The 24,313-nt window shown below is 43.3% G+C and overlaps 2 protein-coding genes and 1 long non-coding RNA gene across 4 annotated transcripts in view; 1 reads left to right on the top strand and 2 right to left on the bottom strand.

Moving 5' to 3' along the window:
• The first annotated feature begins 3,879 nt into the window (after positions 1-3,879).
• Positions 3,880-5,143, top strand: LOC135307093 (uncharacterized). The gene is made up of 2 exons (XR_010367827.1): positions 3,880-4,104; positions 4,873-5,143. It is a non-coding gene; the product is annotated as an uncharacterized LOC135307093 (long non-coding RNA).
• A 4,641-nt stretch (positions 5,144-9,784) lies between these two features.
• Positions 9,785-17,509, bottom strand: LOC135307579 (histidine-rich glycoprotein-like). The gene is made up of 2 exons (XM_064431988.1): positions 17,163-17,509; positions 9,785-15,759 (listed from the first exon to the last, which is right to left on the bottom strand). The coding sequence occupies exons 1-2, from the start codon at positions 17,223-17,225 to the stop codon at positions 15,307-15,309; spliced, it is 516 nt and encodes a 171-aa protein (XP_064288058.1). The 5' UTR covers positions 17,226-17,509; the 3' UTR covers positions 9,785-15,306.
• Positions 17,510-23,272: 5,763 nt separating this feature from the next.
• The window catches only part of LOC135307580 (IQ motif and SEC7 domain-containing protein 1-like), a 95,866-nt gene continuing 94,825 nt past the window's right edge, over positions 23,273-24,313 (bottom strand). The window contains exon 3 of one of the 2 annotated variants that reach the window (XM_064431989.1): positions 23,273-23,541. In XM_064431989.1, coding sequence (XP_064288059.1) covers positions 23,288-23,541 — 254 coding nt within the window. In that variant the 3' untranslated portion in view covers positions 23,273-23,287. The remainder of the gene's footprint in view (positions 23,542-24,313) is intronic. The other variant, XR_010368305.1, reaches the window with a different exon arrangement.

The raw sequence follows: 24,313 nt of genomic DNA, 5'->3' as shown, positions 1-24,313 counted from the left end.
ATGAACCATGTTCCCCCCCACAGAGCAAAGAGTTAAAAAATGTAATTTGAATAAATCCTTTATTTACTGTCAGTGAGCAACACTACAATTTTACAGTTAAAATCACCTGGATCTTGCCAATTGTGATGTGTGACAATCACTGGCTTCTCCAAACTCCTACAGAGTTTGGAAAACCTCTGTCAATGGGAAGGCTGAGACAGTGCTGTTTAACTGCCCCAGAAATTGCTGTCTGTGCAAACCACTATTCTGCAATTGCTCTGGAATTGGCTTATCCAAGGCAGCACGAATGGAAGAACACCCTGCAATGCTCTCTGGAATGCAGACGGGTAATAAGGCCTTTCCCAAATGGAATTATTACTCTAATACTGAAAAAACAGAAATGCTTTTGATTTTTCATAACTCCTCAACGAGCCAGCATTTCTGAGTATCTCTGCTGCATTTTGCCACGGTCAGTTTTAGCAGAGTAGGACAGCTATAAAGTTCTAGGAACTAGAACTAGGAAAAAAAAATCACAATGTATGAAGTAGTTAGAAGCACAATTCAGCTGAGCTAAAACCAATTTCAAATCCTATCTTTATCCCAGAATTCTTTTACATCCTTGGTTTTTCCCCTGTTTTGGAGATTTAATTCTTCTGATCAGCACCCAAATACTTCCCAAAAAAGCCACAAATGGACATGCTACAGAATCAGCATCACTGTGTGAGCAGCAATAAATGCATAAACTAAATTAAATGTTTGAAACACCTTATGGAACTGCTATAGTGAAATAATTTTGTAATCACTAAATCACTTGCATGGATAAAAACACAATAATATACCTTCTTCATTGAAGAACTTTTCAACAGGTCCCACAAACTGGTTGATTTCTGCCAGTTCTTCATTGCTAATTTCTGGGTAAGGAAAAACTTCTTCCTAAAATAGGAGAATAGGAGAATTATTTAATAATTTTTAATACACGAACCATGCAGTTAAAATAAAAATCATGGGAGATATGCCTTGCAAAGACTCTAAAACACTGTGCAAATTAAGAATTGTGGAAAATGTCCCGAAACAGAAATAGGGCTCCACAGGACCCAACTTTATTTCACATCAAAACCAGACCAGAGGGTGTTAACTGAACAACAGAAACATGAGGGAGAAATCAAGAGATCTTTTAAGAACCACGAGGATGCAAAAGTTCTTCATCACCCATGAGTTTTAACCCTATTCAGGGACTGATAAAAATGAGTTTGATGTTTCCAAAGCTCAGCCCATGAGCACTGTCCCTTGCGAACACCCAGCACATTTCACCTGCTAATGCCTCGAGGACAAAGGTGAGTGAGCCCCACCACTCCTTATCATCCCCAGGGTGTTCTGGCCATGAACTGGAAGCAGCACAGCCTGACAGGTTGGAATTGGTAAAAAATACAAACAAGGAACACAAGGAGTGGGAGGCTACGTGAGAAGAACACTTCTGATTTTTACTGCCTTTCCCCTTTTAAACAGAAGAATTTATCTCTGTCCACACAAATCTGTTCATGGTACTCTGAGCAATATATCAGCATCAAAAATTCAGGACCTGTGAAATGTTAGAGGTTTTCAGAAAGCTGCTGTGTTGAAACTTGAGGGAAGAAACACCCGAGACACATCTGTAGAGGGGTTTAACACAGTGGAGCCTGAGTGCTGCCTGTTTTAACACCTTATCTGACAAGCTCCATTGCAGGAGACTTTATTGCTCAACTTATTTCAGTGGATTTGAGTTATTCCTTCTTTCCGTTTACTTCACCCTGCAATCTCTGATAAATGCACACTCTAAGCCCTGCAGTAACAAACTCTGCTTAATACAGCGTTCCATCTCAGATTTTAACTTCTTTGTCCAGTGGCATCTCAAGGCACCACAAGAACACCAATCTTTCCTACCAAAACTGTAGGCAGAGATTTACATGAAGCCTCCATCCTTGAAGAACAACCAGAGGACGAAGCGATCCAAGTTCAGCGGCATGCCCAGAGGGGGAGCACGGCGACAGGCAGCGCCCAGGGGACCCGCGGGGCTGGCAGGCACAGGGGCTCTCGGCGTTGTTTGGGTCACTCTGAGCCCCATCGCCTGTTCTGTGTGCAAAGGCTCCCTTCAGTTACCCGGCTGCAGCTGAGGGACACACAGAGCCAGGGCAGGGAGCTCCGCAGGGCTGGACCCGGGGGCTGCGGGGCAGCCGGGCCGGGCCGGGCCCTGCCGAGGGCTCACAGCAACGCCCGCAGCCCGGGCTGGGATGAGCAGCTGGGAAAGGCCCTGGCGCTGCTGCGGACGAGCCCCCGGTGCGTGCCAGCCCCGCTGTCCGCCGGTGAAAGGGCAGCGACCCCCGGGCGCGGCCGGCCCCCACCGCCCCCCGCGGACCCACCTTGCGCAGCGTGCCGAGGAACAGCTCCTTGGCGAAGGCGCGGCGGGGCGCGGCCGTGCGCAGGCCGCGGGGCCGGCCCGGGGCTGGGGCTGGAGCTGGGGCCGGGGCCGGGCGGAGCGCAGGGCCCGCAGCAGCAGCAGCACCGCGCTCATGGCCGCGCTCGGCGCTCCGCTGACGGCACCGCCGAGCGCCCGGCCCCGCCGGGGCGGGGCACGGCCCGCAGCCCCACAGCCCCGCGGCCTCACCGCCTCACGGGGCGGCGCTTCGCTCGCAGGAGCCGCGGGGATGTGCTCCATCCGGGTGACCTGCGGCGGGCACGGCCCCACAGCCCCGCGGCCTCACCGCCTCACGGGGCGGCGCTTCGCTCGCAGGGCCCGCAGTAACGCCGCTCACGGCTTCCTCACGGCTTCCTCACGGCTTCCTCACGGCTTCCTCACGGCTTCCCTGGTGCCCTCCCCTCCCCGGCCCGGCAGCTCTTGCCCGAGCCGCACGGTCCCGCCGAGAAGCAGCTCTTGGTGCAGCCTTTGAATCGCCCTCATGAAGCGAAAGCAGCGGCGCAGGCCAGCCCGCGAGCAGCACCGCAGGCAGGGATCGCTGCTTCCCCTCCTGGAGCTGCGGGACACGCTGGGCTGCAGCGTGGAAATCGCCCCCGAATCTCCTAAATCCAAGCCTGACTCCCCCTCCTCCGTGTGTCGGGAGCCGTGGCAGGATGGTGTGGGCAGCTCCAACCTCCCCTGAGCGGCCCCGCACTCCTGCAGCCCTTCCCGCACATAAATAAGTGTCAAAGACCTGTCTGCTCGCTGTGCCCTGCGAGAGCGCTGCCCTGCACCGAGCATCCCCCTCCTCCTTCACTTCCCCTGCCATCCCTCTGGCAGCGGGTTTTGTCTTTTTTTAAAAACCCAGGTGCCAAACCTGTGTGAAATTACTGATATTCACTGAAATCTGGCTGAGAAGCACTCAGTACGGGAGGTCACGGTCAGTTTTGTGGCACCATCACCCCACAGCCGCTGCCTCACCTGCAGGTGGCTGGGGCTGCTCACCGACACAGAAGGGCTGTTAAAGGCGTGTTGAGCTTCATTTACTCAAGGGTAGAATTAATTTGTTTGAACTGTTTCTTTCAGATAAAATAAGCCCTTTAAAGGCTGCCGCTACTCTGTCATTTTAGGCATGTCCATGTCCACCTGCCTTGACTTTGCTTTGGTCTGTGTGGAACTGCAGAATGTGACAAAGTGGCATTTGGAAAAAGAACAAGTAAACACAGGCTTAATGAACTCACTTATTTTGCTTCCTGTACTTATGACTCATAAAATGAAAATCCTTTAATGTTGTAACCCAAATAAATTGCCATGTTGGTTGCCTCTCGACTGTACTGCAAGTAGGGAACAAGAAGGGCTGAGAGTGAGGGATCAGGAAAAGGTAAGGATGTGCTCAGCTCTGATTAAGTAACATTATCCTGCTTCTTTTGGTTTTGAAAGGTGGAAGAGCAAGAGGTGATGTCTAATGCTCCCGGGCAGCAAACAATGGGTGGGGAACGCTGAGCTGGGTGCAGCACTTGGCAGTCTTTGGGGTGCAGTGATGAGGTGCCAGTGCTTGATGGTATGGATAGAAGGGAACACGCCTCAGCCTTGTGACACGTGGGGTTAATGGGGCAGAGCCACACCATGTCCCTCTGAGGGGACCTGGGTGGCACTGCCACAGCAGTGTCACATCCCAGCTCTGGGCAGGAGAGGTAAAAAATGATTAAAAAATTAGTTTTTTATCTTCCTGGGCAGGAGAGGTGCAGGTCCCACAACACCTGCCAGACTGAGTATCAGGAATGAAAGGGTTAAACTGAGGCCACCCTCTCCTGAGACAAGTCAGGCAGGTTCTGGTGATGTAGGGGTGATGTGGCAGCTTGAAAGAAAGGATAAACAGAGCGTGGTACAAACTGCTTGAAGAAAATGATCCAAAGAGTGAAAACAAGGCTGGGCAGTTGGGAAGCACAGGGAAAAGATGCCTCATCATGAAGTCCACAAGAACTGAGGCAGCAGCCAGCACACCCCACCCTGTGTGTTCACTCAGCAAGCATGAGGATGGCATTGTGGGGATATCCTGAATAAATAAACACCTGGGGTTTTCCAGTCACAGGGGGTGATATCACACCCACAGCACGAAACTGCAGGTGGACCATCACTGGCACAGAGAATGCTCTGTCCCTGCGCTGGCACCAGTGGTGCCACACCACAGATCTTCTCCCATCCAGTGCTGTGTGTAACCACAGCTGAAATCACACTGCTGGCAGCTGCAGTTCTCTGCAGAATCCCTCCACCCTGACCTGACACATCTTCAAACTGCCTTGCACAGAAGTGCACCATCTACTAAAAAAAAAGTTAAAACAGTATTTTTCTCTTTTGCTTCAGCAATATGCCCAACCTTTTCCTTTCCCCACTTTTATTTATGACTCCTCTCTGCTGTCTCTGCCACTGAGATATTCATCCACGTGTTCCCATCATTTCAGGTTCCCTTCCTGGGCCATCCAATCCCTCAGCTGTTACAGCTCCTCATAACCCACATTTTGTGAACAACCACAACTCCCACAGTGATGTCCATTTCAGCCCATTCCACACAGAAGCGGAAAAATTTCTTCCTGAGAAGGAATTAATGCAAGAGAAGTGGAGATCAGTAAATGACTACAATAAAAATACCCTTCAGCTTTCCTTTTTATTCTTCCATATTTTTCCAGCAGCTGCTTAAAAACTGGTATTCAGCAATAAAATGACCTGATAACATTTAGGTCTTTGAGACATAGATATTTTATTTACTGAAAAAGTGTTACTAAACCACTTTACAAAAACATTCACCAGGCTTTGCAGCATTTCCAGGAAAATGCATACAATTCCTCCTCTCTTTATGCAATCATTGTTTGCTCCTGTTCAAGCTGACAGATGGTATGAAAGTTTTGCACTTGACATCCATAATTGTCTTTCCCACAGGCGTGTGCTCATCGATGATGTGCTCATTGCATCACCTCCTGACTTGGAACATTTTTTTAAAAAGCTGTTTCACATATGAAATCCTGGGAAAGGTGAGGGCAGGAACGGGTATTTCCACTTTTGCTCCTGGTTGTGGGCTGTGCAAGTGATGTGATGTGTTTGAAACCCAGATGTTAACATGGTCACTGTATAAATACATCAATAAATTCGTCCAGGCTCTTGTCCATTCACACTGACTGGACTGTGGCCATCTAAGAAACCACCTGAAAAATAAAGACACATTCTGTTAGTCAAAGGGACTCTCACAACGTCAGGTGGCACTTGCAGGGAAATTGTCCATCAGCTCTGCCATGTTAGATTAAAAGGAAGCACTAAATTGCCTCATGTTTTGAAGTATTTTATATTTTATTTCACGCTATAATTTTTTTTAACAGCCAAATAAGATTTAGTTTCTCAAGCAAGGGAAAATGTGCCAGAGAGTGTATTGAAATCAAGTTTCTGGCTCAGCGAGGGGAGGTGACCTGAGCTCAGTGCAGGAAAGAAGCTGTTGCTGTGGGACTGCACCCAAGGAGCTGTGGGCCAGCCTGGAGAGTGCTGCCTTTATGTCACACCCAGGGGACAGTGATGAGTGAGAGGCCAAGGCTGGCTATAAAAAGACCTTGCAGCAACTAGTTAAAGCACATCTTGGCACTATTAATGGATACAGAAGGGACATGGGTCAAGAAGCTCTTTGCCAAAATAACCTTCATTGCACTGTAATGTCAGAGACAAGGGAAGAGCTCCATGAACTCAAGAACATTTCATTAATAATTATTAGTACAATATTAATAAACTATTATTTACATTATTTATATCAAATAATTTAAGTATTTCTATTAAATAATTTATTTATATATTTATGTTAAATATTTCTATTATTAATTTAATTTATTATTTATTTATTAGTTCAATGAGGCATCTGTTTCTCCCTTTTCTCATCTGGGAAGAGAAACAGATGACCCAAAATGCCAGTGCTTTTTCACCAGCTTTTTTTCAAAGGCATTTCAAATTCCTGCAGTCAGAGGAATTGCTGAGGACATGTCCCCTGTGGTTCACTACTAATATATAGACAGGTTGGGTTTGTGGGGTTTTTTTGTTTTTGTTTTTGGTTTTTTTTTGTTTTTGTTTTTTTTTTGTGTTTTTTTTTCTTTGGTTTTTTTTGTTTTGTTTTGTATGTTTTTTGTTGTTGTTGTTGTTATTGTTTGTTTGGGGTTTTTGTGGGTTTTTTTGCATGAAGCTATGCTGGCAGTCTGGAAATTTGTGAGGAGGGTAATGGAATATTGCAACAGCCCAGGAAACTGCATATTGTACTAGTAGAAAAAAAATAGGAAGAGCAGAAACAAAGTTTCCTCCTCCTTTAGGCACAAAATACACAAACAAAAGATTTTGAAAATGTACAGATTGGCATAGCAGAGGAGTTAGCACATAATCAAGGACATTTTTAAAACCTGCTGAAATGCCATGAAAATTCAGGGCTATAAACACGTGGGATGCTCCAAGTCTGAATTGGAATATTCAGCACATTCGTCACTGGGCTGGAAAATGTTGCTGCTCTTCCAATTTCAGGGGTTGAAGGACAACAGAAGCATCTCAAACTCTGCTGATTGCAGGGGTGTGTTTGGTTGGTTGGTTTTTTGGGGTTTGGTTGGGGTTTTTTTGGATGTTATTTTTAATTACAGCAGAGTCATTTTTTGGAGCCTGGTGTAAGGGCTGAGGCAGAATCAGAGACACGAGACTACCAGAAAGATGGCAAGGACAATATACAGGATGAATCATTAAATAAAAATGTTCTTCCTTGTTGGAGATGGGCATAAAGAAATATTAGCCAGCAAGTGAAGGAATATCAGCCAAGAGAACACAGGGAGCTGGTGGAGGGGGAAGATGCTCAGGGGGTGGGCACCTCCCTTCAGGGCCCCACACTCAGCTGAGCTCTGCTCCTATAAAAAATCACTACAAAGTCAGACTGGCAATGGTTAAATGAACTAATTTCCAGCCTTGGTTCACTCTGATCCCACTGCTGAGTCACAGAACTCCTGCACCGTCCCTGCTTCTCCCACTTCCCTGGACACTCACCCAGGGCCCATCTCCTCATCAGAAACCAGGCACTGTGCTGTGGCAGAGCTGAGAAACTGCAGAGAAAAGACATTTCCATCATGCCCTCCTAATATTTCATTTGCCTTGGAATGAATTTCCTCTGCTCATCTTGTTAAAGACAGATTATTTTTGCTTTGCTCATTACACAGACCTGTCTAAAGCACTGTGTCCAAGGATGAAAAATAAATGAAAGCTCCAGTGGTGCCGTTACCCAGCAGAGCTGATGGATTGAACTCTCCTGTGGCTGCTTTCAGCTGCTGTGTCTCGTGAACCATGCTGCTAATTTCACATCTCAGTTACTGCAAAAATGCTAAATAAAGGTTTTGTTGTTGTTTTTTTTTCCATTTTATCCCTAAAAATGTGTGATTATTCACATGGCAAAAATGATAAATCTAAAGATTTGAAAAAGTGAAGAAGTGATGGCTTCAAGTCAGCATCATGCACACACAACTTTCATTTAAGTCTTGCTTAGCTGAGGAAGTACTTCCAGCAGAAATATTAATTTAAGATTTTCCTAACTTTCATGACCAGCCTCATCCTGAAGTTGATTTACTTTTGCTGAGTAATACAGGATTTGTCTTTAATTCTTGAAATAATAGGAAACAGAAAGAAGGCTTACTTAAAAAAACTACACCTAAAATGAATTTTTTGTGTGGTTCAGATATTTCTATTAAATTGGTTGTGCTATGTTCCCTTCCAGGAATTTTACATCAACAAAATATGGCACCAAAATCACTAAGCAGGGTAAAAATCCAGAAAGATTCCTTTGGAAAAGGTATATTTAATGCAGCTGTAACACAGGGTGGAGATGAATAAAACACTACACAACTATTAAAATAAATATATGCTAAAATACCATACCTGTTTTTATGAAACTCTGAATCAAAATCAATCATTAAGGCCAACTGGAAAAAAACAAAGTTAAATAGAATTCATTGATTGTTAAGTCAACAAAAATCTGAAGAAAGATACAGATAAAACATTTGAAGATCTTTATTTTGTTTTTCTGTCCTTTTAATCTTGCATTTCTTTATTTCAACAACAAAAAAAAAAAAAGGCAAAAATTCTTGGGAAAGAACCTGTTTTTAAAAAGTTGCTATCTAGAAGAGCTTGAGAAGTTGTTTATTGGATGACGACTCATTCCCACAATCTGTGAGTGCACTGCCACGTGCAAACCTCTTGTCTTCTCAAAATCTGCTAAAGTTCTACAAATCCTAATTTCTAAACCAGGAATAGAAGCATCAGTGAAGAACAGCTCTACAAATTCTTCTACTTCCACTAGAGGATGTTTCACTGGTCACCTTCAAAGGGCTCCCACAGCTCAGAGTGGCACAGAGGATGATGGTAAGTGGGTACTTACCTACCAAAAAAAAAAATTGGTGAAGATGCGCATCCTGAAATTACAGCCCTCCAGAAAGAGGTCATAGTTGACTATTCCCACAAAATAATTCAAGAATGTCCTAAAATTTGTAGAAAACAGAAGCAAACATAGTGTTTAGTTTAACTGACAGCTGAGCATTAGCTTGGCCAGGCTTTCCAGAACACACTACAATCTCCTGGAAAGGCTGGAAATGCACCAAGTTCAGGGCACAATGGAATATCCACAGGTGATTGTCAAAATGTAACTGCAATTCAAACTCTGGGAAGGTCACGTGTGGCAAAGGATCCTTCAGGGCTGGAAACTGAGACACACAAACAGAGGACAAGGAGTAACTGGGCAGTACTTACTCGGTGCTGGGCTGAGGGGTCCGGGGCTCCCTGCCCGTGGCCACGAGGCACTGCCAGCTCCTGGGGGTTCCACGGAGCAGCCCAGGACTTGACCCTGGAAAGGACAAACGGGGCCCTGCCCAGGCAGGGCACAAGTGCCCTGGACAGGAGCTCCTGAGGCTGCGTGGGGTCAGCTGGACACACAGCCCCTGGGACAGAAGGTCTCAAAGCTGCCAGCACTCTCCGGGGCTCGAGGGGTTTAGGAATTGTCCACCAGGACCTCTGCCGTGCTTCCCTGTCTGCACATCTGGGTGCTGGAGTCACTCTCTCCCTGGCTGCACATCTGGCTGTTGGATTCATTGCTCTTTAGTGACTCTAGAACTCAATTTATTTCAGCACTACCCCACCAAGCTGAGTGAGGACGGGTCACAGACTCCACTCACCACCTCCTCCACCTGATCCTCAGTTCCTGGCCCCTCTGAAGTGAGCAGCACAAATCCCACTGCCTCAGCAGGGCCAGGATACCATTGGAAGGAATTTCCTTCATTTCAAATATGAAGAGTTGAAGCTCTTGGATTGCATTAAATGAGAAACAAAGAGTTTTAAATGATTTATTTGATTTCTCCACATGATCACAGTTATAGTTTTACATCAATAGGGTCTGTTACTACTTACAAACAGAATGCATATTAAAATGAAAGCACTCCTTTCTTCCCCAGAGTTACAAAAGGGGTCTCGAGCCTCCCCAGAACAGAAGCTTCTTGTAAGCATAATGATTTTTGAAGTCTTTAAGAGTCTGCATTCAAGACCTAATTCTAACAGTTTAATACAACTCAAAGCTGATTTAAGTTCCTAGCAGGAGATAGGCAACCTCAAAGTGACTGCAGACTTATAGTAATGCTAATTTACACACTATGTACAATTTAGATAATTCTCTATTCCCCCTACTGGTCCCATTTTCACCACCCCCTTTTCTCTTTTCCAAATTGAATCTTGTTATTGGTTCCACTTTTCTTTGAAATATATACACGAGAATCCATTTTTCAGTCAAGAAGTGCGATGGTATTTTACAAGGGAACAGCAAAATGCATGCTTAACTGCAGAAAACACACAGCTTCATATGGAACAGCAAGTCAACATCTAGAGATTCAGTGTTTAAATATCTGCTGACTGTCTTTCAGCTCATTTTATCAAGAAACAAGAGGCTTCTGCTGCATGCAGTACATGATGGGAAAATCATTCTACACTGTATGTTAGACTCTTTTTTTTAGCAATACAAGGCGCACATTATATTAGGATGAACTTTGATTTTTTGTTTCTTTACATTGTTTTACATTTCATTCTTAACTTAAAAAAATAAAAACCCCAAATATATATTTGATTGTTGTCCCAGAAAAGATTTTTTTTGTTGTTGCCACACCTTCATTCTTTACGTTTCCCTTTCATTTGTCCAAATCAGCATTACTGCTTTGCCACATCGTTTATGGGAAGAGAGAATCACGGTCAGTCTATGCAGTTCTGTACCAGTTTGTAATTGGCAATGGTATCTGATAAAAAACCCTCTCCATTCTACTCCTGTCTGCAGGCTGAAGAATTCATTTTAATTCATTTTCTTAACCCCAGGCAGTGTTAAGTGCTGGAATTCTCCTATTCTAGGCACGACCCACACTGCTCTAAGCAACTGTTGATCAAGGATGGAGTCAGAGAGGTTTTACTATGACCCTATACAAGCAGCAAAGGTCTGGAGACTTGTGCTGACACCAAGACACTTTTGTTTGGTTGGAGTACATAGAAACACATAGTCTAAGAAACAAAACAGAACAAAACTAGGGAAAAAAAAAAAGTAAAGTCCACTGTTTCTCCTCCTTGGCTTGAAAGAGCAAGAACAGAGTTTCCAAATCCCGTGCTCTCAGGTTACCAGTTTTGGTTTCTAACCAGCCTCCAAGTGATCTGTGATTTCACACTCCCTGCAGGCCCAGGGCAGGCACATTCTCCTCCCCAGTGTCCATGGAACCATGTGGAAATGTTTCTGTGCATGCACGTTTGTGACATCTCCTCAACACTTTGGTTCACAAATGCATTGACTGCACATGGAAAATCAGTGGGCAGGCATTAAACTGTGGCTCACTGTTTAAGCACAGAATATATGTAACTCTAATTTAAATGAATGAAAGGGTTTTTTAAACACAAAGCAAATGCAGATCTGGGAGATTTAACACCTTCAGCGTTAATCAACACAGTGAGTCAGATTTTCCTCTCCACTGCTACTGCATATTCTGCCTTTATTCCATCTACAGAATTTTACTTCCATTATGCCTCTGCATCTGAAACAAGTACAGACTCCATCACCCAGTGAAGAGGAGCTTTCTTACCTCTGTTTTAATTAAAAGATGCAGTTTCTCAGAGATGTTTGCACCTAAATGGTTCTTCATCTTTTCTGGAACAACCTATAAATTACAGTTAGACTCTACTATTGGTACAGATGTATGAAGAAAAGTCTACATATTGAAACATGTTATCACTTTACTTCAACTAATATCAACAGTAACACTGATATATTTTGCAATTATACAATATGTAGAGTGTAGCCTCACACTAATAACATTAGATGACATGCAGACAGTTCTACTTTCCCTTATAAGAACAGTATATATTTTTTAAACTGCAAGGAACAGAGCCTCAGGGGACCCAGGTGAGCCCTCTTAAGGTAAGCCGCAGAATTTAGAATAGAATGAGTGACACAGAAAAAGAATAATAATCACTTGTTTTCTTTTCATGGAGATCATTCTAAAGAGAAGGAGCAGAAGGGGAAAACATATTGCACATGTGTGAAACAAACGTGGACTGCTGGAAACAAAAGGCTAAACTCTAGATTGCTGTATTTGCTCTCTGTGGAGGTGAACAAAGTGCTCAGTTTGCAGTTCTGCTGGTATTGTGGTATCCATGGTATGAAAGGGAAAAAATGACTGAACCTCTCCCATCCTCCCCACGCTAGAGATGCCATGAGCAAGCCAACAGGACAAGTCACTCTGTTGCTCCCATGTCCTCCCGATTTGGGACGCTTTTATTACTGTTTGTTTTCTGTTCCACAGAAACCCGACTGGTTGGAGCTGTGATTACTTTTACCCATCTCTCACTGGAACTTTTTGCTCATCCTCTTCAAGGTTTGCTTTTAGGCTGGTACAGTTTTGCAGTTGTGATTCCTTTGTCTCTACTGTTTAGGTGTTAAGTCCTTGCAGTGGCTCAAAGTGCTGAAACTACAAAGTAGGTGCCATGGATAGCTTTGTACAGGATTTCGGGATACAAATTGTAGAGAAATTTGCAAATTGTTTGGTTACAACACATAAGCAACAACAGCACAGCCTATTTTTATGTGATGTCTTGCAACTAACTGGACTATGGAAGTGAAGGTTTGAGCATAAACTCAGCCTGCTGAGTGCTGGGTGTTTCAAACTAACAAATGTGATGAGTAAAAATGGTAAAGCCACTTCATTGCTAGCACATGGCTACATGGAATTACAGATTTTGAAATTTTTTTAATATATATATATATATGTCGTGGTTTGGCCCGGAAATGTGTTTTTGGAAAAGTCTAAGTCGGGCCAATCAGTGGCCAAATTCAAAATTGGCATGTGATATGGCCACTGAGAATCTGGATACGCCTCTGAGAACACACGGGGGTTAAAAGCAGGAGATTCCCAGAGAACTTCCTCTTTGGGAATCCGGCGTTGGTGAGTAAGGTCCGACCTCTCCCCTGCCCAGCTGCGTCTGGGTGGGGCAGGGGGAGGCCATGACAGGGAGGAGGCCGGGAGCCCCAAAAGGTGCAGAGGTGGAGGAAAACATGCAGGGGTTGATGAGAATTGAGATGTCTGGGCAGCCCCCCCCCGGAGAGAGAGACAGAAATTGTGCTGGCAACTCAGCCGGCCAGAAGCGGGGGATGCGTCGAGAGAAGGTGCCCGGCAGATGTGGGAGTCCTTGGGCAGGCAGAGTTGAAGATTTTAACCCCTTTGTAGACTAATAGAAACCTTACAAATACTGAATCCTCCTGAATCAAGATGAGGTGAGAGAGAGATGAGAGATGGGCAAGCGTGAGGAAAGCTGGAAGAGAGAAGAATCCTGAGTGAAAGAGATGATGGAGTGGCCTTGGGCTGGACTCTTTCTTGTATAGCCATGGACAGACCCGTGTTTTTTCCCTGTGACCCAGAGACTGTATTTAGGGGGAGGCAACACCCGGGAGTCAAGAGTGAAGCAGCGGCGTGAACAGAGACGGCTGAAGGGGGTGTGAGATGCCCTCTGTCTCCACGGAGAGGAAGATCTCTGTTCATGAGGCCCCTCGGCCCCAGGGGGTGAAATTTGGGGGGGACTGGTGTCCCAAGAGTTGAGAGACTGCTGCTTCTGGAAGTGGGTGGAGCATCTTTAAACGGGGAGCCCTAAAAGCAGTCCTGGCCCGTGTCCAGTGGTGAGAGCACTGGACATGGCGGGGAGAAGTCACGAGGGCCGATGTTCTTTGGGTGGGGCCATGGGTGACACGGAAGCACAGGAGGTTTCAATTGTGCTTCCGGAAAAAGCCCATGAGGCAAGGGGGGACTCCTCTCTCCCTGATGAATTTGAAGGTTGATAATTTGAGGGGTGGTGGATCTCTGGAGAAAAGGGAGGGGGAGGAGGAAGGTATCTGGAAGGTGTTCATTCTTAGTTTAGTATGTGTTCCTTTCTAAATTTGTAATAAATAAAGTGTTATGTTTTTTTCCCCTCCATCCCCGAATGAGAGCCTGCTTTGTTCTGTTCCCGAGTCACATCTCACAGCCACCATTTTAAAAATATACCCTTCATGGGGGCCCTAGCATTGTGCCAAGGTCAAACTATGACAATATATAAAAAAACCCTATACTAAATTCTAAAGCAAACCTTCAAGTTTTAGAGCACTTCCACTGGAAACACTCTGGACTAGAATTCAGCTTCGCTGGAGGTAAAAATGAGCAATTATGGTAAACAGGAACCAAAGTAGCTGAGAAGGATGGAGGTTTGCCATTTTCATGTTTGAGATGAATGTTTTTGCAGTGTTTACATGCACCTGGCGGAACTCTTCCCATGTGCTCGTTCAATCCATATGCTTACAAAAGAAATGTGGATCATGTAAATTCACAGTTATCACAGCCTTTAAAGTGTCTAAGAACTTGTGTGACCAATGCTCGGAGGTGCCCCCTGGTAGGTGGGCACCCTCCATTGCTACGGAATAATTACTGCATCTTAACGAGTTTGCTTACCTGAAATAGCAGAGCAGCTCTAATACTGATTACGTATGATATCATCGTGTTAATAAAATAAGGATTTATACAAAGCAGTATTGGACTATAACATTTAAATGCTATGTTACTTGGCACATTTAGTAATGATTGCTTAGAAATCTGAACAAGTCCAGGGGACTTGTGATGAAAATACTGAAATGTTTGAAATTGGTTTCTAACGTTTAATGGTTTTGGTCTACTTTCATATGCTATTCATCTATTATACTGTCCTATCAAGTAAGTGGAATTCCTTGTAAAGTCTATATTGCTAGTTTTGTGGACTGAAAAAATTTCTTTCCAAGCACAAATGTTAACTATACAGTATATATATATATATATATATATATATATATTTATATTTATATTTATATTTATATGTATATATTTATATTATATAAAGTTTACTTACGTACTTTCATCAACCATATCAGGTCTACTTATTTTTTTTGCCCATTGAGAGTAAAAGAGCAAGAATGCAACACTTGGTTCTGTCTGACTTTTTTCCCTGTTTTTTTTCCATAGGCTAGCTTTTCATTATGTGTGTAAAATTGTCCAGGGGTTTGGTGTAAAAGGTAGCTTTCCTCAGATTCAGCAAGCAGCACGTTGTCAAGGCAAGTTTGGAAATAAGAACTAACCAGATGGTGGTGAACATCTATCCAGTAGATAAGTAAAACCAGTATAGCCTGGGCTAACTGGAATTATTTTATTTAGTAACAGCAAGCCTTTAAGCTCATTAAATGGCCTGGGTAAAAACTGACGGTGTGATTTTGTTGCTTCCTCTAAGTGCCTTTGCAGCTGGGTTTGGAACTAGAGTCACGAGGAGGGTCTTTAGGCCTAGACTATGGTGCTGATGCCGCTGTGTTTGGGCTTGGTGCTGGCGGCGGCGGGCGGCGGGGGCGGCCCGTGGTGGTGCGGGCCGTGGTGCGGGCCGTGGTGCGGGGCGTGCGGCAGGTAGGGGCCGTGCCCGTGGCCGTGCCCGTGCTGGTGGTACTGGTGCGGGTGCGGGTGCGGGTGCGGGGGCGGGTGGTAGTGGTGGTGGTGGTGGTAGGGCGGCGGGTTCTGGTGGCAGAACTGCGCGTGGTGCGGGTGCGGCGCGGCGGCCGCGCCCTCCGCGTGGTGCGGGGTCTGCGCGGCCGCGTGGCTCTGCGAGGGGGGCTTGCCCCTCTTGCTACCGAACAGGGACCCTAGGAGTGAGGAGGAGTTGGGCATAGTCTGGTGAGGGCGAGATGGACACTCTCGGGTTGATGTAGCTCTTCGGCGCATGTGAGGACTGCTAATGATGGACCCCTAAAAAGAAATTAATAGAAAATAAAAATTAAAAAAAATATATCTTGAAATGTTCGGAAAGGGAAAAAAAAATTAAAAAATAATAAAAAAGAAAAAGTTCACACTGACCCACAAACTCCTCCTTTAGGGTTAACATGGGTGGATTATGTTAGAGAGCTCTAGGGGAAATTTTATCTCCACCTTCCCTAAGTGGCCAGTGGGGCACTCATGCCCTTCTTAGAGGATGTTAAGCATTGGGTGATTTTCTCTCAATATTTTGACATAAAGTGATATGACTTCAAATTAAAAAAAAAAATGTCACGGAAATGTAACATGATATAAGACCTACGAGTGTGTTTTTAAAGGAAAAATACATTTTAAAATACTGCAAAAAATACCATACTTGCTTTTTTACCACAAAAAAAAAGCGCTAGATTAAATGCAACCTAAATAGTTAAACATACAGCAGCAAATATTACAGTTACAGCTCAGATTTTAAAATGGTATTTAAATATTTATTTATAGCAGTTTTCCACTACTATATATGACAGTGCTGCTTCTCAGGCCTACCTCTGCATTTTGTGTTAAATGGAACCATACCATTTTTGCCACTAACATTTCTATGTGCTTATATTTTTCTGACCTATGGTCCAACATTCTCTATTATTTAGCCTGGAATTTAGTTGCTGAAGTTGAGGGTTTGTATTTTTAAAGAGTTATGGGACACAAGAGTAGTTAGGCAAAGTATGCTAGATTTAAACTGTAATCTACCTAAAGCAAACACACAAAAAAAAAAAAAAAAAAAAAAAAAAAAAAAAAAAAAAAAAAAAATCTGCAAGCTGAATTCAGAGACATGAACAGTATATATAAATGGTTTGAAGATGAATGAAATCTCATGAAATCCACATTGAATTCACCTATCTGAATAATTTTTTTTGTCCTCCCATGCCCTATCTGTGCAATTCCATGGTGTCATGACTGCATACATTTCGCAATTGAACTCGAAAATAAGCAATGGGGATGGTTGAGCATGACAGTCAATAGTTGTAGCTAAATATCAAACAGCAAGAACAGTGTACTTGGTAACAAAGAGCAAGGTGGGCTTTTAAGCTGGGACCAGACTGAAATGGTGGCAAAAGGACACATCATATCCATTTCACCATGCTGGCAGGAACAAAGGGAACAAGGTTAGCTCAAACCAAAAATGGCATTGCTCTAAAACAAGCTGTCAGTGCTTTGTAAGCTGGAAGAATACAGAGTGAATAGCCTAGGCATGCATTTTACTCGTGGCAGGCAGGTTATATATATGTGTATATATATATATGTTAGAAGAAAAAAGAGCAAAAAAATATGTATGTATATAAAAGAAAGGTTTGAAATGCACATCATCACATCCAGCTAGACATCAGGAACTTCCTACTTACTTCCATATTGCTGTCTAGCGATCCTGCACTGCTGCGTCGCCCACGCTTGCCTGCCCAGGACATGCAACAGCAGAGATTAGAGACTGCGACACGACCGGCGCCAGGAGCCGCGGCCCCACAGCCCCACAGCTTCAGGGCCAGCAGGGACAGCAACTCCCTGCACCTGCCTGCGTTTCTAGGGGATCAGTGGAAATTTGGAGAGCTGCTGGTGCTGGGGATCGGCTCACACGAGCGGGGGGTGATTATTTTGTTGGTAATTTGCACAACTTTTGAAGTAGAGGTGTTTGGGCAGCTGGGTTTAGTGCTGCGCTTGTGATGCTGAGCAGCAATGATTTTAAAGGGTTTGGTTTACTGGAAGCTAATCGGCCATGGAGGTTTTGTTTTCTTTAAATATTGAGATATAATTGTGGGGTGGCATTAACTTAAATGCAAAATTTAACGTTGAAATATTCTGAACTTCAGTGTGGGGCACTGTGAGGGCCATCGGTTTTATCAATTAATCAGTTTTATCACTTCATCGGTTTTATCATTTTATCGAATTTATAATTTCAATTTCAGCTTTGAACCTCAGTGGATTTCATACAATATTCTTTCATGAGGTTTAAAAAAAAACTAAACTTAATTTTTGATCAGCAAATCTGGAATCTGTCTTGACATTATGGCTAGATTTTGTTTGTTTAGCTGTGCAGTGCTTTATCTTTAAGCATGTTGGATTTGTACTCCAACAGTCTCAAACTGCAAAAACTTTTGCCTAAACCCACACGTGAAACTCCAGACAGTTTGCCTAAAGAGCCAGAAGACCTCAGTGGCTGGATAGGACACAGGATCTCAGATTTTCTTTCTCACTTCACAGCAGAGAAAATAGCATCTGGCTGCAGTGGAAATAGAGATTTTTAGAAGATAACTTGTGGAGCTTTGCTTTGCAAAGTTTCAGAATACTTTCCTGGCAGGGTGCAGAAACAAAGCTGAGCTTTGAGGAGCCCTCCTGGTGCTCAGAGCTTCCCTAAAATCTGCAGGGCTTTCGAAACCAAAGCTTTCTCAGCACTCTCTCCTTGTTTTCCTGCAAGGCCAAATATCAGTCTCCACCCTGCATTGGCTGCATTCAGAGTTTTCTACACTGAGAGGTAGTTTTGGCAGAGAATGTGAGGATTTCAGCATCACTTAACCAATTAATGATGTACCCTCATCACAGACACCCCAAAAGCACCTGTGATCAGAACTAGAGAGCAGTGGAACTGCTCATAGGGCAATTCAGACTACCCAAAGGATCAGGATGACCAAAAACTACCACCTGCTGGATTTATAAGCATAGTATTGACCTGGTTGGTCACAGAACACTGCCCTGAAACAAGTTTCTTGTAAGAGCTACAGTTCCAGGCTACTGGAACATTCTCCCCTCTTAAAAAGAGTTGCTCCCCAGTACAACCCCTCTGCAGTGACATTAAATTGAGGGGAAGGCGTTTGTGGTCAAGGTGTTGTGTTTGACTTGAGAAATTCATTGGGATTTGGAACAATTTCCCTGGATGGGCTCTTTGTCAAAAGCTCACTGCTTCATCTCCTGCTGCAGTTTTAGCCTCAGCCAAACTCTACTATCTTATGAGTCCCCCAAGAAAAACTGGGTTTGTTCATCCCTTATGTTGACTCCTAGTCAGGTTTGATATTTTTCTGCTCTGATAACGGGATTAGTACTGATTAACACTCCAACCCCTCTTGCTTGCTGATGCAAACACACTGCGGCAGCCACCTCGGAACTTAGCAGTCAGGGTTGCAAATAAGACTGAGAGCTGACACGGGGCATTAAACGTGGCCAAAAATGAAGGAAAACACAACAATCCAATGCCTTTTGCATATGGCAGGAGTCACAGTCTGATCAAATAACCACGGACACAGTAAATACGGACAGCGAGCGACAGATGGAATTTTGCTCAGAATAACTCCAGGGCAAAGTAGTACTTGCAAAGCCAAGAACAAACAGAAAAATCCACCTTAAATGCCTGTAATTTCCCTCAGATAGGCACTACTGCCGTACAGAGGCTTAGTTCTTTTTCTTAAAAACAAATTGATCCCGATTCTGTGCTGACATGCAGTGTGGTGGGTTTACTCAGTAAATCCCCTGGAGAATTCCCCCTGCCAATGTGTGTTTATTCCAGACTGTTCCCTGGTCTTTGGGATAGCATCCCATCGCAGAAATGCCTCCCTGGAGCTCCAGCCTTCACATGCATCTCAGGGAAATTCTAAACTAGAACTGCACCCAAGCATGTACTGGCAGGATAATTAGTAGCTGTGGTACAAAGCAAGGTGGTATTTATCAAATCTGAAGATTAGTTTTGCTTAATATATTAAGCTTACTTTAATATTTTAAGGCTGTTAGAGTGGACTTTAATTTATAAAAATAAATTTTCAATTAATTTAACCTTATCTGTTAGATATGAATATTCCTTGCAAGAAATATCTTGAACTTACACAAGTGTATGCCTCATATATGAACATGCACTATATAGGGCCAAGAACATTTCAAATTTATAGTAGAGATATGAAGTGATTACAAGATTTTTACAAACTTAACCATGCCAAAAGAATATTGAGCTTCATTAATAAAGGCCACTGCACCTTGCAGAATGGATGTGTGCAGGACACATCACAGGATGTGTGGTGATCTCACAGTTTAGGCTACAGATCAGCTCAGTACATGGAAATATTTCTCACTCCTGCTCTGTAGTTCTTGAAACTCTTCTGGGCCAGTGAGATAACTGATAGCTAAAGACTATCAATGATTTGATATTATGATTTAGTATTATGATTTGGCTTTGAGTGTCTTGGGGGAGAAAGCTTGGAAAAAAGTTTTAAGTTAAATTACTCTCTCCAATGACTGGAGAGACCACTTTTGAGGGGGAAAGTACTGTTTGCCACCTTTACATTTTCAGCTTGTTTCTGTGTGAAACAGGTACAATCTTAAGATTTCACACTGAAACAGAACTATTTTAATCCTGGAAATACCTTTGGTTTTGTTTTGATTTTGCAGTAATCTTTTTTGGCCTGTGGCTGTTTTAGACAAGCCCAGCTCTCAGTAACAGGAACCACTGCACCACCCTCACCTGGTCAGTACTACCTGGCTGTGCCAGTTGTGGAGTACTGGGGCAAACAAGAAAACTGCAATTTTTAAACCAGTTCAGTGTGTAAATACTACTCCCACCTTACAGATTAGTGATGTGGGAATAAAGTTTGAATTCCTCTGTAAACTCAATGTAAAAGCACTGGGTCCCCCAGCAATTCAAAGTGGCTGGAATTCAAATTGAAGAACCTAAAATCAGTGCAATGGGACTGTTTCTGGGAGAAACAGAATGGGAAACACAGCCAGTCCAACTCTTTCTGCTCTGCTTTAGTGACCAAATCATTCTTCCTGTGGAACAGTGGCCATGAGGGGACATCACACTTTTCCTATCTTTCTGTAAACTCATAAAACTCAGCTTTAGATTCATTAAAATTTGCCTGGCTCTAATATTTTTGTATAAATTAAGAATTTCAAGGTCTGGAAAAAATAAATTCAGTTCTTCCAGCTCAAGAATGTGCAATAAAAATTATGCATTTATCTTTAGAGAAAAATAAAGCCCTAAATATTTTTGACATATTCGCATCTTGGAACACTTGGATGTCACATTCTGTTTTATATTCCATGGAAAGAACTGTCAAGGCACAAGGAACAACAGCATCTCCCAGTGAAGAGATCCTCAGCACACCCTTCCCACAGCTGGGAGTTGAGCTGCTGTGGCCAAGGCATGGAAACACTCTCAGGAAAGGATACCTGATGGACACATCCTGCTTTTCTGTGCATGCCCAGCCTAGGAGGCAGAATCAGTCAGGGTATTTGCTAGATCTCAGAAGCTGCTGAATTGTCACTCAGAGAAATTTAGTAATTTCCACAGCCTCCATTTACTGGGATGTCTGGGGGACAGCAATGGATTTTTTTCCTAAATAGTTCTGTCAAGTACCTGTGCAGCCAAATGCTGTTCAGTCACATTTCCCTTCACTGAATAAACAGTTAAAATTTTGAGTTTGCAATGTTCACTGGACATTTACCTGCCTTCCCGCATAAATATGAAATCAGGCCATTTTCTCTTGTTTGTTAGATTTATTTTTGATTCAAGGTAGAAAGGTCTCTCTAAAAATCTACTTTCCTACAGGCCCACACACTCCTGTTCCTCCTCCTTGTTCATCCTGTGCTTCATCCACAGAAGGATTTGAGGGAACCTAACTCAGGCCTGTTTTAGAGAAGCAATTTAATATGGGATAATCACTGAGGGGCAGTATCTTCCTAACTGAAAGAGATTTCTTTGCTTTTCTGTGGATCACTTCTCCCACATTAAAAATAAAATTAGCCTCACATGCAAGCTATTCCCTGAGAGAAGGCAGAATGATATGGATCATCTCCCTTAAGTCATTCCACCAAATAACAAAGCAAATAACAGGCTGGTTGTTTCTCAAGTCAGTTGCACTGCACAAGACCAAACAGAAGCTCTCCATAATTCTCAGTTATTTCAGGTTAAAATTAAGTTTAGTTGGGTTTAACAAACTCATTGATAAACCCTGCAGTCTGTGAGTGATTTCTACTTTTTGTCATGGAAAAAGGTTATTTTCAGTAAGAAGCATGCCAGTTGTAGGCATGCCCTGTGAAATGTGTTTGTGATTACAAATGTTGGTTTGTTGAATTAAACCCATAATATGAATTCAAATACATGGCAGTGTTTGAAAGAGAGGGATGAGTAATTCTAATGGAATGAAAAAATTAATCAGAAATCACATTTAGGGGTACAGATACCCACTGAACTCACATATTAACAATATGGTAGTTCTCATTCTAATGAAATAAAACCAAAACAACAGAAAAATATGAAGTATCTTCATCTGAGATATAAGAGTGGTGAAGACTAGGGCTTGATCTAAAATCCGCTGGAGCCAAGCAAGCACCAATAGTCAACTTCAGCCTGATTTTGGATCAAGGGCCTAAGTCTTTTTAATGAAGCACATGGAGATGTGAGTATGAAAGCCTAAACAGAGAAGAAAAGAATTGAAAGAGCTCACTCTCTACATATTTGTATGCACATACATATACCCACAAAACACAGGCTATCATTTCAGTTTACAACAATTTTATTTATTGCAGCATAGCTAATGTCTCCTCTTTAGTTAAAAAAAAAAGGAAATAGGTAAGTAGTGTCTACTACCAAAGATATACAGAATATTGAAATTATGACTACACTGGACATCATCACTGCAATTGAAAGAACAAAGCAGAGTATGCAACACAGCCTATGAACTAAAAACCAAATAACTAAAAAAAATAGAGTTGCTACTATCTATGGAAGTACTTTCTGAATAGTGGACATGGTGTTCAGATAAGAGTTCTTGTCAGTGACAGGAATCTTTAACACTGAAAGATTACATGGCTATGCCAGGTGTGAGGCAAACCATCAAATAAAAACATGCCCAACTTCCCCTGGCTTGCTTTGGCTAACAAATTGTATCACCACTGCTTTCCAGTCTTTAACCAGTTAATAAAACTTAAGACACATCAGTGGCTTTGTGGGTTATCAGCATCCTTGTCCAATAGGGCTTCTTTGGTTCTGTTGCAAAGAGTACTTCACAACAACCTCTTTTTGCAAGAATTAGGAACTGTGTCTGAGTTACAGAACCAGAAAAGAGCATCAGGGGCACACTGGTGTTACACAGCTCTAGAGAGAATTTAGTAGGGCTTCACTCAGTTTCATTCATCGAGGTGGTGACACAGGTACACTTGAGCACAGAGTACACAGAAAGCGCTCGTCACACAGAGACCAGGAGCTTTCCTTCCCTTTCCAGGCCTAGTCTATGAGGGGGAAAAAGCAAAGGCAATGAAAAAAAAAGAAAGGAAAACCAAGTGAATTGCTCCTAGCACAAGTCAGTCACTTCTGTTTTATTAAAAACTTACAATTTTTCCTCTGTCTTCACTGTCCTTTAAAAGTTTCTATAGCAACCTACAACGGCTTTAATACTTTCAAACAGCAGCCGCTTAACAGAACAAAGGTAAAAAAAAAACAACCCAAAACAAACAGAAATTAACCACGAGCCGAGGAGGGGGGAGTAAGGAGCTACTTGGAAGTGTAAGATTCCACCACTGCTATTTGTGGAGGCATGCAGCGAGCCGGGGAGGAGAGGCAGCTCTTACCTGCTTCGGACACGTCGCGCAGGGAGGAGCTGAGCGCGCTCCGCTTCAGCCCCTCGCCGCCGGCGTAGCTGTCGTCCAGGCACGCCCGGGGCAGGGTCCCGTTCCCGGAGTCCTTCTTCAGGCTGGAGCACTGCGACATGCTGGGACGCACCACCCCCTTCTGCTTCTCCAGCTCGGCTGCAACACACACGGGGGCTTTTACAGGGGTGTTTGTGGGCATGAAACAACCCAGAACGTCCCACAGGGAGTTTCACCCCTCTACCCACAGCTGGATTTCTCTTTTGGGAAAATGGGATAAAATTTCATCTTCAAACACTCACGGGACTACCAGCAAAATGTATCGGTTTGGACCATGACTTCCTTACTGACCACAGGAATTGCAACCCGGAAATGAAGAAAAATTCAATGAAGCTTATTGGAAGAGCCATCATTGGGAATTTCAGTGTGAGGTAAATTGCCCTTAAAATTCCTGCTGTAATTTGTGATACAAATCACAGAGCCAGCTCTCCTCTGTCCACATTATCCCTAAAATTCTTACAGGAATTTATAGTACAAATCACGGATCCATCTTTCTTCTCCACATTATCCCTAAAAATTCCTGCAGTAATTTATACTACAAATCACAGACCCAGCTCTCTTCTGTCCAAATTATCCCTAAAGTTCTTCCTGTAATTTATGCTACAAATCACAGACCCAGCTCTCCTCTGCCCATTGTTATTTGCAGCTTGTCCAAGATGAATTCCACTGCAGCTACACTGCAGTAAATAGTAGTCAATGAACTCAGCCGGGGCTTAAGGCATTATTGGCTTTTTCCTTCTTCTCAAGATAAAGTCACAGAAAAACCCACATTATTTTGAACTTTTACAGAGTTCTAATGTGTTATACTCTTATACTTTTTATTAATGGTAATTTTTAATTTAAAATTTAAATTTCCCAAGGGTAATATTAC

Source organism: Passer domesticus, chromosome 9, assembly GCF_036417665.1.
Source record: "Passer domesticus isolate bPasDom1 chromosome 9, bPasDom1.hap1, whole genome shotgun sequence".
In the NCBI taxonomy this organism is placed as follows: domain Eukaryota; kingdom Metazoa; phylum Chordata; class Aves; order Passeriformes; family Passeridae; genus Passer; species Passer domesticus.
This window is presented reverse-complemented; position numbering and strand designations above follow the sequence as displayed.

Coding starts and splice junctions, on each gene's coding strand:
- LOC135307579 (XM_064431988.1), bottom strand. CDS start 17,225: ATGTCCTGGGCAGGCAAGCGTGGGCGACGCAGCAGTGCAGGATCGCTA. Junction 15,760..17,162: donor CGCTAGACAGCAATATGGAA/GTAAGTAGGAAG, acceptor ATTTCTTTTTAG/GGGTCCATCATTAGCAGTCC.